The sequence below is a fragment of the Mauremys mutica genome, chromosome 12 (assembly GCF_020497125.1).
Source record: "Mauremys mutica isolate MM-2020 ecotype Southern chromosome 12, ASM2049712v1, whole genome shotgun sequence".
In the NCBI taxonomy this organism is placed as follows: Eukaryota; Metazoa; Chordata; order Testudines; family Geoemydidae; genus Mauremys; species Mauremys mutica.
Genome location: NC_059083.1, coordinates 25,350,015 through 25,364,476, shown reverse-complemented (window position 1 = coordinate 25,364,476; position 14,462 = coordinate 25,350,015). Strand labels below are relative to the sequence as shown.

At 51.6% G+C, this 14,462-nt stretch overlaps 1 protein-coding gene across 1 annotated transcript in view; it reads left to right on the top strand.

Annotated features, from left to right (window-relative positions):
• The first annotated feature begins 9,925 nt into the window (after positions 1-9,925).
• LOC123344867 (zinc finger protein RFP-like) overlaps positions 9,926-14,462 on the top strand; it is a 70,531-nt gene continuing 65,994 nt past the window's right edge. Inside the window, exons 1-2 of the mRNA XM_044981362.1 lie at positions 9,926-10,386; positions 12,399-12,494. Coding sequence (XP_044837297.1) covers positions 9,970-10,386; positions 12,399-12,494 — 513 coding nt within the window. The 5' untranslated portion in view covers positions 9,926-9,969. The remainder of the gene's footprint in view (positions 10,387-12,398; positions 12,495-14,462) is intronic.

Sequence of the window (14,462 nt, the reverse complement as noted above, 5' to 3'; positions counted from 1 at the left end):
TAAGCCCTGCCCCCTCTCACAGACAGGTGCCTAAATCAGGGCTGCAGAGGGGCATCTATGTCTGCTTAGCAACCCACAGACGGGAACCCAGCATCTGACTTCAGGTGGCTCAGGCGCCTAAGGCGTTTCTTGCTGGAATGAGGTCAGCACCTGCCTCGCTCCACAGGAAAGGGTGCGGGGAGAGAAGCAGGAGGTGGTTTTGCTGCTATCACCTGCCTTCTAACAGCCCCATGGTGAGAGCACTCAGCTGGCACCTGGGAGACCCACGTTCAGTTCTCCCATCAAGCTGTGAGCAGCAGCTCAGGAATGCGAGTACCAACCTCAGGGCAAACAGCTATAAACCAGGGCACAGACTCCCACTGGTCGTGTGTCCTGTATTTAGACCTCACCTCCCAGGTATCAAGTGAGGACACTCAAGCACTAGAACAGCCTGAACATGGAGTCACAGACAGTCCCCTTGGGTTCTCCCGTCTGTCTCGCTGCTTTTCTGCCTCCTCCCCTGCTGCATCTCCCTGCTCCCCTCGCCGGGGCGGCCCCCCGTGGTACCGCAGGCCCCGTGCCGCTCTTAGAAGCGGCTGGCACAGCACCAGGTCCCTGGGGCCCCCCCGGCGGGGGGGGGCAAAGGGCTCCATGTGCTGTTCCAGGCACCACCCCCAGCAGCTCCCATAGGCTGGGAACAGGAACTGCGGCCAATGGGAGCTTCGAGGGAGGTACCTGGAGGCATGACAAGGGCAGCACACAGAGTCCTGTGCGCCCCCCCCCGCAACCCCAGGGGCCACGCAGGGACGTGGTGAGTGGTGCGGCGTGGAGCCAGGGCAGGCACGCAGGGAGCGCGCCGCTGCAGGTAAGCGGCACCAGGTCAGATCCCAAACCCCTCCTGCACCATGCCCCCAACTCTCTGCCCTGAGGCCCCTGCCTGCACCTTGCACCCCAACCCCCTGCCCTGAACCACCTGCCTTCACCCCGTACCCATCCTGCACCCCAACCCCCTGCCCTGAGCCACCTGCCTTCACCCCATACCCGTCCTGCACTCCAACTCCCTGTCCTGAGCCCCCTGTCTGAACCTTGCACCCCTCCTGCACCCCAATTTCCTGTCCTGAGACCCCTCTTGAACCCCTCCTGCACCCCAACTCCCTGTCCTGAGCCCCTTCCTGCACACCGCACCCCCTCACACACACCAACCTTTATGATGTTCGCCTTAAAATAAATAAATAAATAAAATGCCCGGGGTGCACACCCGAATGGAATATGCTGCGCACGCCTGTGAGTGTTATCCTGCAGCGCCAGGAGACACAGACAGGAGGGAGCGGAAGCAGCAGGCTGCCGGCTGAGCAGCTTCCAAGCCACAGGGGGCTGCTCTGCCTTTGCTGCTGGCTCCAGCAGGGCTCCCGGAGCAAGCTCGCTCCCCACCCCACTCAGCCTCGCCCCTGCCTGACCAGTAGGGCCTAAAAAATAGGAGGGCCTAAGGCTAAAGCCACATTAGCCTAATGGGTAATTGGGCCCTGCCTGGAGACCTGGAGCAGGAGACAGTGTCTGCCCAGCCCAGGAAGAGCCATTAATAGAACCGTTGTACCCGAAGACAAAGGGAGCAGGAGGTGGCAGCGCTGGAGGGAGAGACTCTCCCTAATCCAGGAACAGGAAAGAGCCCCCCTCAGCACAGCACAAAGGGATGTGGCAGCCCTGAGGGGGAGACCGCTCCATGCATGTCTCTGAATTTAATATTTCAGACATGTAGAAATAGTCACCAGAACTCAGCCGGTCAGAGTTAAGGGTGTTTGGATGCTGGGCAGTGAGAGGATTTCTATTTCTGTGTGTGTGTGTGTGTGTCTATATATATATATATATATATATATATATATATATATATATATATATATATATATATATCCCGGACCTGGTTAGGTGCCACCGGACTGCAGTAAGGGGAACCCAAGCAAGTGGGCCCCAGGATCCCCAGATAATTCAAGCCTCTGGGACTGGATCAGAGCCCATCCACTGCTCCAGTTTTGGGGTCCCTAGGCACATTCTTGGGGGGCTCTCTAGCCCCCTATCTGAGGTGTGAAACCCGCTGCCTAACCCATAGTGCAGATCTGACCCTCCAGACTCCCCCATGCCTGAATGCACCATCTCCCAGAACTCCATGCCAAGGTGAGAGCCTGCTGGTTTCAGCTGAATTCTCTCCGGGGGCACATTGTGACCATTTAACACATGGAGAGACTCTTTGCACACATCCAACATTATTGCTCTTTCACTTAATCGCTTAACCAGATAAAGCACAGGAGAGTTCAGATCACGTAGCACAAAATGACCAACCTAACTGCAGTGCCCCACACTAGCTCCCCCTCCCTTGGGAGTCCTGGGGGCCATCTGGGCTCAGGAAAAGCAGGCAGGGCCCCCTCACCTCATAAACCTGCTGCATACTGGGGGATTTGCTCTCTCCTTTTGAGTTGGAGACAAAGAGCGGGATCCAGGAAGGGACTCAGGTATTACAAGGCTGAATGTCACCACGTCTAAATTGCAGCTGCCTAGAAAGTCACTGGAATGACACTGTGAGCCACAAAGCCTGAGTTATGGGGAGATGTAAATGTCTTAGAATGGATGACACAAAAGCCAGCGTGCTAGGCAGGGAGCCGCCTAAGCCAGTCAATGGGAGATGCTGACCAGAGGGATGTTGTATAGGGAGTCCAGGCATCTCACTCAGCTTTGTGGATTGCAGGGCTGTTCCTGTGACTCGCTAGTGCCCAATGTCCTTTGATAAATTTTGTTCCTGAGGTAAATCTGCCAAAATACAGAAAATTCAGAAGCAGCTTTCTCTTCTTAGGATCAAATGTGGAGCTGTTTGGGGAGTTTGAAGAAAGAGGGAGATGAGAATATGGTGTTTAACTAGAGTGGGGCGAAGAAAAATCCAGCACCTGCTGGTAGGTACCATTGTTACTCACCAATAAATCTGCACAGGGACGTTATCAATGCTGAGATCTTTGTGAGTAACAGCGAGTAACATGCTCCTCCCTTTGAGAGGCTATTTATTGTTTCCTCTGTGCAAAGCAATTTCTGTAAACTGAACAGGAGGAAGGAGAATGAAGGACATTATATTACTTACTGAATAATGCAAGTCATTTTCTTAAAAACATGATGTGACCATGGTCACAAGGGAGCAACTGAGGTTACTCAATTCTGGCCAAACTGTAAAAATGGGGGAGCCACTCCCCAAAGCTGGTGGATTTTCCAATATTTAGATTTACCAAGCCAGCATGAAACCACCTCTATGGTACCTCACTGGTTACCCAGAAGCCAACAACAAAGTTAAAGAAACCCAGCCTTAGGCCTCCACCAGACACCCAAGGCAAATATGATGGTCATTACTGAAAATCTTATTCATCATATAAGAAAGTTCTACCAAACCCGAAAGATCAGACACTTTACCTCCCAAGTTAATGAATATTTCAGATCGTATCCAAATTCATGCTTACAGCCAATTCTTATTAACTAAACTAATGTTTATTAAAGAAGAAAATAGGTTAAAAGAGAGATCAGCACACAGACAGATGAGTACAGTTCTGAGATCAGATTCATAGTAGAGATGTTGAGCTTTGCAGTTGGAAAGAGTTCTTACAGAATTAGGGCTTGTCTACACCACGCAGCTTCTAGCGACAGGGCTGTGTCAACACACAGTCTTGTTGCTAAAACTCAGTCTGTGTAAATGCTTTTTTTCAGTATTTTGTGGGCACTTTTGCTGAAAAAATGCTTCCACGCCTGCAAGCAGTGTTCGCTTTTTCAGTGGGAGTGGCATTCACACTGCCACTTGCCACGGCAAAACTTTTGTCTTTCGGGGGATGGGGATGGGGGGCGCTTTTTTAAGCACATGTGAAAGACAAAAGTTTTGTCGACAACTTGGTAATATAGACAAACCCTTAGTCCATAGGTTACAGTCCAATGTCCATATTCAGGGTGATCCAGGTGGGATTGGAGATCTCAATCTTATGATTTAAAGCTTTCCCTGATAAAGCACCAAGCAGATCTGAGATTAAAAGGATCAGGTCCCAAGGGTCTCTATACAATCCCAGGCTTCTCTTTACAGTTCAGTCTTTAGGCGAACTTATTTCGTAAGCATCATTGGTAACTAGCTACACAGACTAACATAAGGCAACTGCCCATTTACTACCATTCACAGGTGATTTGCAGAAATTTAGGAACCTTGGGTAATTTTTCCATAGAAATGTGGTGCTGAGTGAGCAGCCAGGCAGAGGTTTTCTGGATTTCAGTGGCACCTAATTCTGGGAGTCAGGGGTCTAAACCTGGGCTTTAGGCGCCTAAGTCCAATTGCAGATTTGGGTCTTCACCGCTCCATGCCTCAGTTTCCCATCTGTGAAATGGGGATAACGTCACTTACCTTCACTGTAAAATGCTTGAGCGCTACAGATGAAAAGTACCATGTAAGCGCTAGGGGACAATGCTGATGATGAAATGACCCACGAGTCTCCTTATGTCCGTGACCTGCCATCACAGGGAAAGAGAAACTTACGGGCAGGAAATTGTTTCTCATTTTGACTCTCTGGGCTCGTGTATCCAGGACCAAGAGCAATTCCTGCTGGCTCAGCTGGGGGAACTGGACAGGGAGATTGGGAAGAAACTAGGTGAAAATGCCACCAACTTTTCCAAGCCAATAGCTCATCTCAACAAGCTGATCAGTGAGCTGGAGGGGCAAGGCCAGCAGCCGGCGAGTGAATTTCTAAAGGTGAGACTGTTCCAGCCAGAGACAGGACAGCTCCTGAATCCTGGGCACTGGCGTCCAGCACTCAGAGATCACAGTGTAACTCGGCGAGTGCATGGCAGAGATGGGAATTATAACTGTTCTTTGCAAAGTTACAGACGTGCAGATGATAGAGATGAAAAGCCCCATTCGGTCAGACAATCCATGGCTTTGGGGCCAGGGCAGGGTCTCGATTTCTGGTGTTTGTAAAATCCCTTCTGATCCCCGTTGACGCCTGGTGGTTACCGTTTCACTGGTTTCCTTGTTTTCCCTAATTCTTTCCTTGCAGCCTTTACTGTCCCTGCATAGTCTTGTTTCTTAGGCTGCCTCCTCCTTTCCATTCCCAGGACAGGTTGGTTTATCCTCAGACCTTGGGGCAGCCCCCTAGGGAGCCACTGCCTGATTCTCGGTCCTGCTCTCAGCTCAGCGTTGTCAGGACAGTCACAGGCTGGTGCTGGGCTGGAGTTCAGTGGGCCGGACCCAGCCAGCCATTTTTATGCAGAACTCCCCAGTGTGCTGAGAGCTGCATTGATAACACCTGTATCCAGGTGCTCTGCTGGGCTGGGGCCTTTCACAGATTGGATTCTGCAGCTGCCAGCTCGTGGTTTGCTGAAATCTCATCCCCTGGTGCTGCTGCAAACTCTGATCCCTTCCCTCATTCTGTAAAGAGGGTCTAAACTTACCATGCACAGGGTAATCACCCTGGATCCCAAAGTGTGACAGCCCCACCCATAGAGAGCGACTCCCTCCCTGGGTGCTCTGGGGCTGGAGCCCCCACAGGGAAGAACTGGTGGATGCTGAGCACCCACCGGCAGCCCCCTATCAACACCTCCCCATCCTCCCAGCGCCTCCTGCCCACAGATGGGTCCGATTAGCACTTTCCCCTCCCTTCCCGTGCCTCCCCCACCTGCCGCAACCAGCTGTTTTGTGGCATGCAGGAAGGAGGCTGAGGGGAGAAGGGAGGAGCGAGGACACGGCACACTCAGGGGAGGGCGCAGAAATGGGCTGGATTGTAGCCCTGAAGGAAGGGGTGGAGTGGGAGTGGGGCCAGGGGGAGAGATGGAAGTCAAGCACCCTCCCCCCGGCATAATGGAAGACTCCCCACTGTGTGAGGTATTAGACTGAGAGCTCTTTTCTGTCCTTTCCCCCTCTAGGACATCAGAGGCACCACGAACAGGCACGTGGCTCCTTCTCACCCCCCCTCACACACTTCTTGAGCCTGGGCAGGGGCTTGGACACCGGGTGAAAGCCACGTCTCCCCAGGGCACCTCAGCACAGTGTGCGGCGCAAGGGTCCCATTTCCGCTACTTTCACTTTGTTCAAATTAACCTTGAGGTTCTCAGCCCGTGAACAAAACAGTGAATTCACCCATCCCGTGGGAAAGATTATAAGAACATAAGAACGGCCACACTGGGTCAGACCAAAGGTCCATGTAGCCCAGTGTCCTGTCTGCTGACAGTGGCCAGTGCCAGGTGCCCCAGAGGCAACGAACAGAACAGGCAACGATCAAATGAACAGAGCAGGTCATAGTCAATTATGAACTTATCACATCCGGGGGGGACTGGCTGCCTGTAGACACTGGGGATGTAACATGGGCCTTTCACTGCCAGCTCTCTGCTTACCATAGGTGCAGACTTTTAATTTTGCCTCAAAGTGCTCCACTCCCGCTCAGCCCCGAGCCCCGCCCTCTCTCCACGGCTTCCTACCCCTGATTCAACCCTTCTCCAGAAGCCCCCCCCATACCTGCGGCTTGCTGCTCTCTGCCCTCACCCAAGCACTTTCTCCAGCTGCCAAACAGCTGATCAACAGCCCCATCGAACAGCTGTAGCAGGTGGGTTCTGAGCACCTGCTATTTTTTTCTGTGGGGGTTTGAGCTCCAGAGCACCCCTGGAGTTGGTTCCTCTTCTGCTTAGAATAACGGGATTGAGCAGAGACCAAGTATAAACAGGGATATACAATGAGTCTTAGCCCACGTACTGCTGTTAATGGGTATAACAAGGCATGCTGCTGGGGGACACTACTGAGAGGATCAATTCAGGAAAGAGCAGGGCATTCACAGCCCAAGGCTACACCCAGCCAGCCAAACAGAGAGGACTTCACTTTCATCCCAGTGGCTAACCAGAAGTCAAACAAGCAATTCCTTCCAGATTCCCAGTATCACCACCAGCCCCACTTTATATTGGGATGAATGGTTATGAAAACCAATACCCCAGTAAAAGGAAAAATAAGGTTACTAGCCCCATACCCAGGTCAATATACAAGTCAAATCTTACCCACAAATCACACTGTTGCCAATCCTTTAGAATCTACAATCTAAAGGTTTATGCATAAAAAGAAAGAAATATAGATGAGAGTTAAAATTGGTTAACTGGAATCAAATACATACAACAATTGCAAAGTTCTTGGTTCAGGCTTATAGCAGTGGTGGAATAAACTGCAAGCTCAAATCAAGTCTCTGGAGTACAATCAAAACAGCTTTGGATGGGTCGTTCAGTTCTTTCTTAAGAGCTTCAGTTTCTAGCCAAGTTCCTCCAGATGTCAGAAGCAGGACTGAAGATCAAAATATAGGCGTTTTCAGGGCCTTTTATATCCTCTGCCATGTGGTCAGAAACCCCTTTGTTCTTACTGTGGAAAATCACAGCAGCAAAATGGAGTTTGGAGTCACATGGGGGAGTCACAGGTCCATGCATGACTCAGTTTGCTGGTAGAGCAGCCATTGTTCACATGCTATCTTGAACGTTCCCAGGAAGGCTCCTCAGAAGTGGATTGGAGTCTCCGAAGGTCCACTGTCAGTTAAATGTTTCTTGATTTGGCACTTACTCAGAATAGTCCTTTCTCAAGAAGCTGACCAAATGCTTCACTGATGCTACTTAAAATCAAACACATTAAGAAACAAGCAGAAAGCCACTATTCATAACTTCAAATAAAAAACGATACACACATACAGACAGCATAACCATAACCAGCAAATTACAACCTTTTCATAGACACCTTACTTGACCTTCTTTGTATAATATTTGGTGCAGCTCTAGGACCTTGGTTGAAACAATGATCTATACGGTCACATTGCAGTAACATCACAATGGACACTCATTTCAGTAACATCACAATGGGCAAATCGGTAAGGCCTAAATTTTAAACAATGGCCTAATTCTGTATGTCTTGAAATACCTCTTCAAAATACGGGACTCCAGGGCACGTGTTCCAGCTGCATCCACAGCAGGAACTGGAGTCAGTGGGCGCTGCGGGTGCCCAGCCCCTTGGAGAACCAGCCCCTCAGCACTTAGGTCAGTACCCCAAATTAGGACCCTAAATCAAAAGAGATTCTTGACATTTGGATCCAGCCCCTCAGTGTGCTCTGGCTCCTGGGCCGGCTAGAACGTCTGTTTGCGCCTCCTCCCCAGCAGCTGCAGGCACAGGGAGCGCCCCTGGGAGGGGCAGGAGGGAGTGGGGTTGAGGCATGGACAGGCTGGAGGAGGGAGGGGTGGAAAGGACTAGAGGGGTGTGGCCAGGTGAAGGTGCTTCTCTTTTATCCTGCACCTTGGCAAAGCCCCTTAGGACCATTAAAGCTGCGATGCGGCTCTGGCTGGAGCTCAGGACTTACTTGGCTGCTGCTAATGTCTGCACTGGCCCTTGCAGTCATTATATAGGGGCCTACTGAACCACCCCTCTCTCTGCCTCAGTTTCCCCATCTATACAATGCCTGTGTGTCTCTTCGCATTACAGTCTATGGACGACGAGGGCCTCACGGTGCTGAGCTCTGAGCAGATGCTGAGCAAGTAGACCCAGAAAGCGAATGAGTCAGTGTCCTGATCCTGAAAAGTCTCAATTTACTGAGAAAGGGGCAGAGCACAAAAATGCCACCTCAGCTGTCTGACTGAATGTCTCTCAGTAACCAGCTGCACACGGTACATCCCCAGTCCAGGGAAGAGAAATGACAGGTACGATATGTACCATTCCAGTCTTTTTCCTTTCTGTAACCCTGAACCAAAGCACTGAATCTGCTCTGCTCTGCAATGCTGAGTGAAGACCCAGCTACCTGAGGAAGCAGCAGGGGAAAGGAGTTTGAACGATGCCTGCAAATCTCAAGCCCCGCGGAGACCAGCAAAAGATCAGCACTTCCCTCTGCTGAGCTGCAACGTCTATTAACCACGCTGGACCTGGGTAACTAGCTGCATCCGCAGCAGCATCTCTGCCCAGCATGGCTCCCCCGCCACAGCTGAATTCCTTCTCCTTGTCCCTGATGGCAGCTTCCCAGACTGCCCAAGGCCTCCTCAGTCTGTCCCCACATCCCCTCCTGCAGCCGCAATGGGCAAGTGGCCTGAGAGGTCTCTGTTTATCCCACACCAGGGACCCTGCAGGCCTTAGTGCGAGCTCCCCGTACACCCGCTGCCCTCGGCCATTGGGCCCCAGCCCTCACATGGGGGACAGGAGCTTGGTCTCCCTGCAGTCCCTGGTCTCTCTGCTGGGACTGACAAACAGGGAGAAAATGGGGGCAGGGCCTTGCTGGGAGTGGTTGCGTTACAGGGGCACCTGCCCCACTAGGGCCCAGGCTGAGATCCCAGCACATTCCACAGGCCCCTGAGCCGCCATCATATGGACTTTCAGCCTCGATCCGTGTGGTGGTGGGGAAGGCTCTGGGTTACTGCCCTGGGGGAGTTGCTGGGGGAGGGAGGAGATTTAGCTGCTCACAGACAATTTTAACAGTTCTAAAGCTTCAACATTTTGACTCTCAGTGTCCAGTGTCATTAAATAGTTCTGGTCTGACCAAAATATTGTCTGATCCCCCCATAATTTCCCACAACCGTGAAAATTTTAATTGGAATGAAATGCTTAAAACCCAGATTGTTCTGCTGCTGTGAAAGTTTAAATCAATAAATATAAAAATTGCTTAAAATAAACATCATCTGTCAAAATTATATATTATAAACAAAATTCTGCCCAGCCTGACTATCACTCCTAACACACAGCTCCTGCTCCTGCAGGCTCATCCTCACAGGGGGCTGCCTCAGGGACCCTCCCCACCAGCATAGGGCTGATTGCAGGACCGGATCCCTATTGGTACCTTTTTTCAGTAAAGCCTCCAGGGGTGAAATTGTTTGGGTCCTTCCTGCTCTGCAAACAGCCTGAGTCATTTTCAGGAAATTGCTGCTGCAGGCGGGGCAGAGTGTGAATTCAGGAAATTGAAACTAACCCTGATCCACTGCCCAGAGGGAGCCATGGCTGCAGAGAACCCCGTGGAAAGTCTCCAGGAGGAAGCGACATGTCCCATCTGTCTGGAGTATTTCACAGAACCTGTCAGTGTGGAGTGTGGGCACAATTTCTGCCGAGCCTGCATCAGCCAGTGCTGGGAGGGATCCGATACAGCCGCCTCCTGCCCTCAGTGCAGAGAAACTGTGCAACAGAGAAACCTCAGGCCCAACAGGCAGCTGGCAAATGTTGTAGAAATCGCCAAACGGTTGAGTTTACAGGCAGCAAAGGGAGCAGGGGGAGACAGGGTGTGTGAGAGACACCAGGAGGCTCTGAAACTGTTCTGTGAAGAGGATCAAACCCCCATCTGTGTGGTGTGTGACAGATCTCGGGTTCACCGCGCTCACACGGTGGTTCCCATTGAGGAGGCTGCCCAGGAGTACAAGGTAGGAAATTGCTGTCAGATTTAATGAGTTAACTTTGGGGTTTTAATTACAGGCTAATTTCACTGAAAGTTACTTGGCACGGGTGTGACTCATCATTCAGCTCTGTAAAGTCTTCGTTGTGCGGGAGATGCTGTAACAAAATTAATGATCTGGCAGCACGGCAACAGAGGCAAAATATCAAATCTTGAAAGCAGGATCTGCACACACCCCACAGAAAGGCTATTCACTCCATAGCCCCCCTCTCTCCTTCGCTCTCCCCCACCCTCACTCACGGTCACCGGTCTGTGGCAGGAGGTTGGGATTCAGGTGGGGGTGCGGGCTCTGGGCTGGGGCCGAGGGGTTTGCAGTCGGGAGGGGGCTCTGAGCTGAGCCTGGGGTAGAGGGTTGGGGCGCAGGTGAGGGCACAGGGTGCTGGCTCTGGGAGGAGGGTCAGGGCTGGAGTAGGGGGTTGGGGTGCAGTAGGGGGTCTGGGAAGCTGGCTCCAGCTGGGCGACACTTACTTACCTCAGGCAGCTCCCGGTCAGTAGTGCAGCGGGGCTAACGCAGGATCCCTGCCTGTCCCGACCCTGCGCCACTCCTGGAAGGGGCCAATGTGCCCCTGTGGCCCCTGGAGGGGAGCATGTGGCTACACACGCTGCCCCTCTCTGCAGGAACCACTCCCGCAGCTCCCATTGGCCACAGTTCCCCTTTTCTGGCCAATAGGAGCTGTGGGGGTGGCGCTTGCAGGCAGGAGCCCCGTGAAGAGAACCCTGCCCTTACCCCAGGCTGCAGGGGCAAGCTGGCCACTTCTGGGAGTGCCGCACGGCTGCCAGAGATCACGATCGACTGGGAGAATCTCCACGATCAACTAGTTGATCACAATCGACTGGTAGGTGACCACTGGTCTAGCTAGACAAAAGGTGGGAAGGGAAACTGAGGCACAAAGCGGGGCAGTGAGTTGCACATAGTCACCGAGCATGTCAGTGACAGAGCTTAGCATAGAACCCAGATCTCCCCAGACCCAGTCCAAGACCCGAACCACTTTGCCATGCTGCCATCTTCGCATCAGCCCCACCCAGTGATGAAGTGTCTCCGTTAGGAGGGAGAGATGCCTTGATAAAGGTCGCAGGCCCAGCAGGGATTGGAGGTTTGTCACTGGGATTGTGAACTCCTGTGCTGCTCCATGAGGGGTTAAACTCAGATGCTGCTGGCCTGCACTAGAGGAGATCACTGGGCTAAACGCTGCGTGGGACCCCGAGCACCTTCAGTCCGCACACAACAGGGCTCCAGACTGCTCAGGTCCATGCCAAGTGCCACTGGGATTACACTGGGTTGTAGCAAAACCAACCCCAGGCTGGAGCTGACCGGTTCCAGTCTGACCTGTTCTGTTGTGTACATGGGCAAGGACCAGCCAGAGCTGTTCTGTTAGTCCCACCAGGCAGCCTTTTGAAATCTCCCAGAATGCACTGCTTCCGGGATCTTTACCAGGGAATAGGACTGTGGGGTACCTACCTAGGGGCATTGCCATGGAGAGGGGTTAGGACAGCACTGGGGCAAACCCCAACCCGTTCTTCATACAAATCTGCATCCTGTCTAATTAGGGAGGTCACTGAGGCATCCCCAGAACATCGGCTGTACCCACGCCTGCCTGCATGGGCCCGTCCTCACCAGTATCAGTAACCCTGTGTGGACCCCACCACCGTTTTTTCCAGCGTGCCACCCACCTGCATCAATCTGCATGAAGGTGCCACCCCAGCCCTGCCCCCACCCTCCCGGGTGTCCTCCTGCAGCTTCAGTCTCCTCCTCTCCCTTTTGCACCAGACAAAGCCACGTCCAGTGCTGGGTCCCTGGTAACGAGTCTGAATGTGACACGCTCCTAGTTTCCATTAATGAGGTTTCATCTCCTTGGTGGTCCTGATGTCACAAAGCGATTAGAACCACAGTCATCTTGGGTTTCGGGTGGAAAAACACCCACTTCCAAGCACCTCTCAACTATCCAGATGAAACCTCCCAAATCATTTCTGTTTCTTCAGGAAAGAATCCAGGCCCATTTGAAAACTCTGAGGAAAGAGAGAGAAAAGCTGCTGGGATTGAAAGCGACTGGAGAGAGGAATTGCCGGGAATATCTGGTAGGTGCCTGTTGTTATGAACCAGCTGTGGGACTGGTAGTGGGAGGTCTGTTTGGAGGCAGACTCCTATGTGGCGTACGTGAACATGGGCTTGTGTGTGTTTCTCCATGATCATGGATTGCTGGATTTGATTCATGTGTAGACAAGCCCTAAGCTTTCATTTCAGTTGATGAGTAGCCCTTGTGGCTTGCCTGAATTCACACAAATGTCCCTGTGAAGTGCTTGGGAGTCAAATGTCAGAAATCTGAGGATTTTCAAAGAAAATCACCCTCCTGCACACTCAGCTCTCCATGAAAAGACCCCGGGCTCCATCCATGTCCCTGACCAGACCTTGCCCTATTTCATACAGAAAGAAACACACAAACCGAGAGACAGAAGATTGTGTCTGAATTTCATCAACTGCAGCAGTTCCTGGAAGAACAAGAGCGACTCCTGCTGGCCCAGCTGGAGATTCTGGACAAGGAGATTGTGAGGATCCAGAATGAAAATGTCAGTAAACTCTCCGAGCAGATTTCCCATCTGAGTGAGCTGATCACTGAGATGGAGGGGAAGTGTCAGAAGCCAGAGAGTGAATTCCTACAGGTGAGACTGAATGAGAAACATAGGTGGGTGCTCCAGGACAGCCAGCTCTCCCCCTCAGTGCTACCCACCATCAGCCCTGCCGATGAACTCCTCCCCCTTCTTCCAGCACCATCTGCCTGCTGCAATCAGCTGTTCCACTGTGTGCAGGAGATGCTGGGTGGGAGGGGGAGGAGCGGGGAGGGAGTGTGCTCATGTTAGGATTCCCTCCCCACTTTGAACTCTGGGGGACAGATGTGGGGACCCACATGAAAGACCCCCTAATCTTACATTCCATCAGTTTAGGTTAAAAACTTCCCCAAGGCACAAATTCCTTTCCTTGTCCTTGCTGCCACCACCAAGTGATTTAAACAAAAGTTCAGAGATGGGTCATTGGAATCCCTATTCCCCCAAAATATCCCCCCAACCCCGTTCACCCCCTTTCCTGGGGAGCCTTGAGAATAATATACCAACCAATTGCCTTTAATGTAAATACAGAGCAGACCCTTATCTTTAGGACACTAAAATCAATCAGGTTCTTTAAAGAAGAACTTTATTATAAAGAAAAAAGTACAAGAATCACACCTGCAAAATCAGGATGGAAGGTAACTTTACAGGGTAATAAAAAGATTTAAAACACAGAGGACTCCCCTCTGGACTCAGCTTCACAGTTACAAAAGCAGGAATAAAACTACCTCTTAGCATAGGGAAAATTCACAAGCTAAAACAAAAAAATAACCTTACGCATTTCCTTGCCTTAGTTAGAATTTTTGTAATCTTAGATGGATCATTTCAGGTAGGTTTTCAGGAGATGTTGTCCCTGCTTGGTCTATCTCTCTATCAGGAGAGGGAACAAACAAACAGAGCCCAAACAAAGCCTCCCCAAACCCACCAGATTTGAAAGTAGCTTCTTTCCTTATCGGTCCTTCTGGTCAGGAGCCAACCAGGTTATCTGAGCTTCTTAACCCCTTAGAGGTAAAGCGATTCAGTACAGCTGCCAGGAGGTATTTTATGTGACTCTTTCCTTAATATTTATGGCAGCTCACAAGAGGAGGCGAGGAAGAGACAGGGTGGAGGTTGAGTGGGAGGGGGAAGAGTTGGGTTGGGGTGTGGCATTGGGGAAAGGTTTGGAATGGAGGTGGGGTAGGGGGTTGCGCACCCCCAGGGACAATTGGAAACCAGCACTCATCATTAGAAACATGCCAGACCCCCACAGAGGGAGGAGCGAGCTGCTGAATCATAAGCACTGGAGTCCAGCAGCCGGAGATCTCAGTGTAACTCGGCATGTGCATTGCTGACATCTGAGTGAGTATTATTCTTAGCAGAGTCACAGAGATATGAAAGATGGAAAAGCCCCATTAGCTCAGGAAATCAATGGCCCTGGGGCCAGGGCAGGGTCTCTTCCCCCAT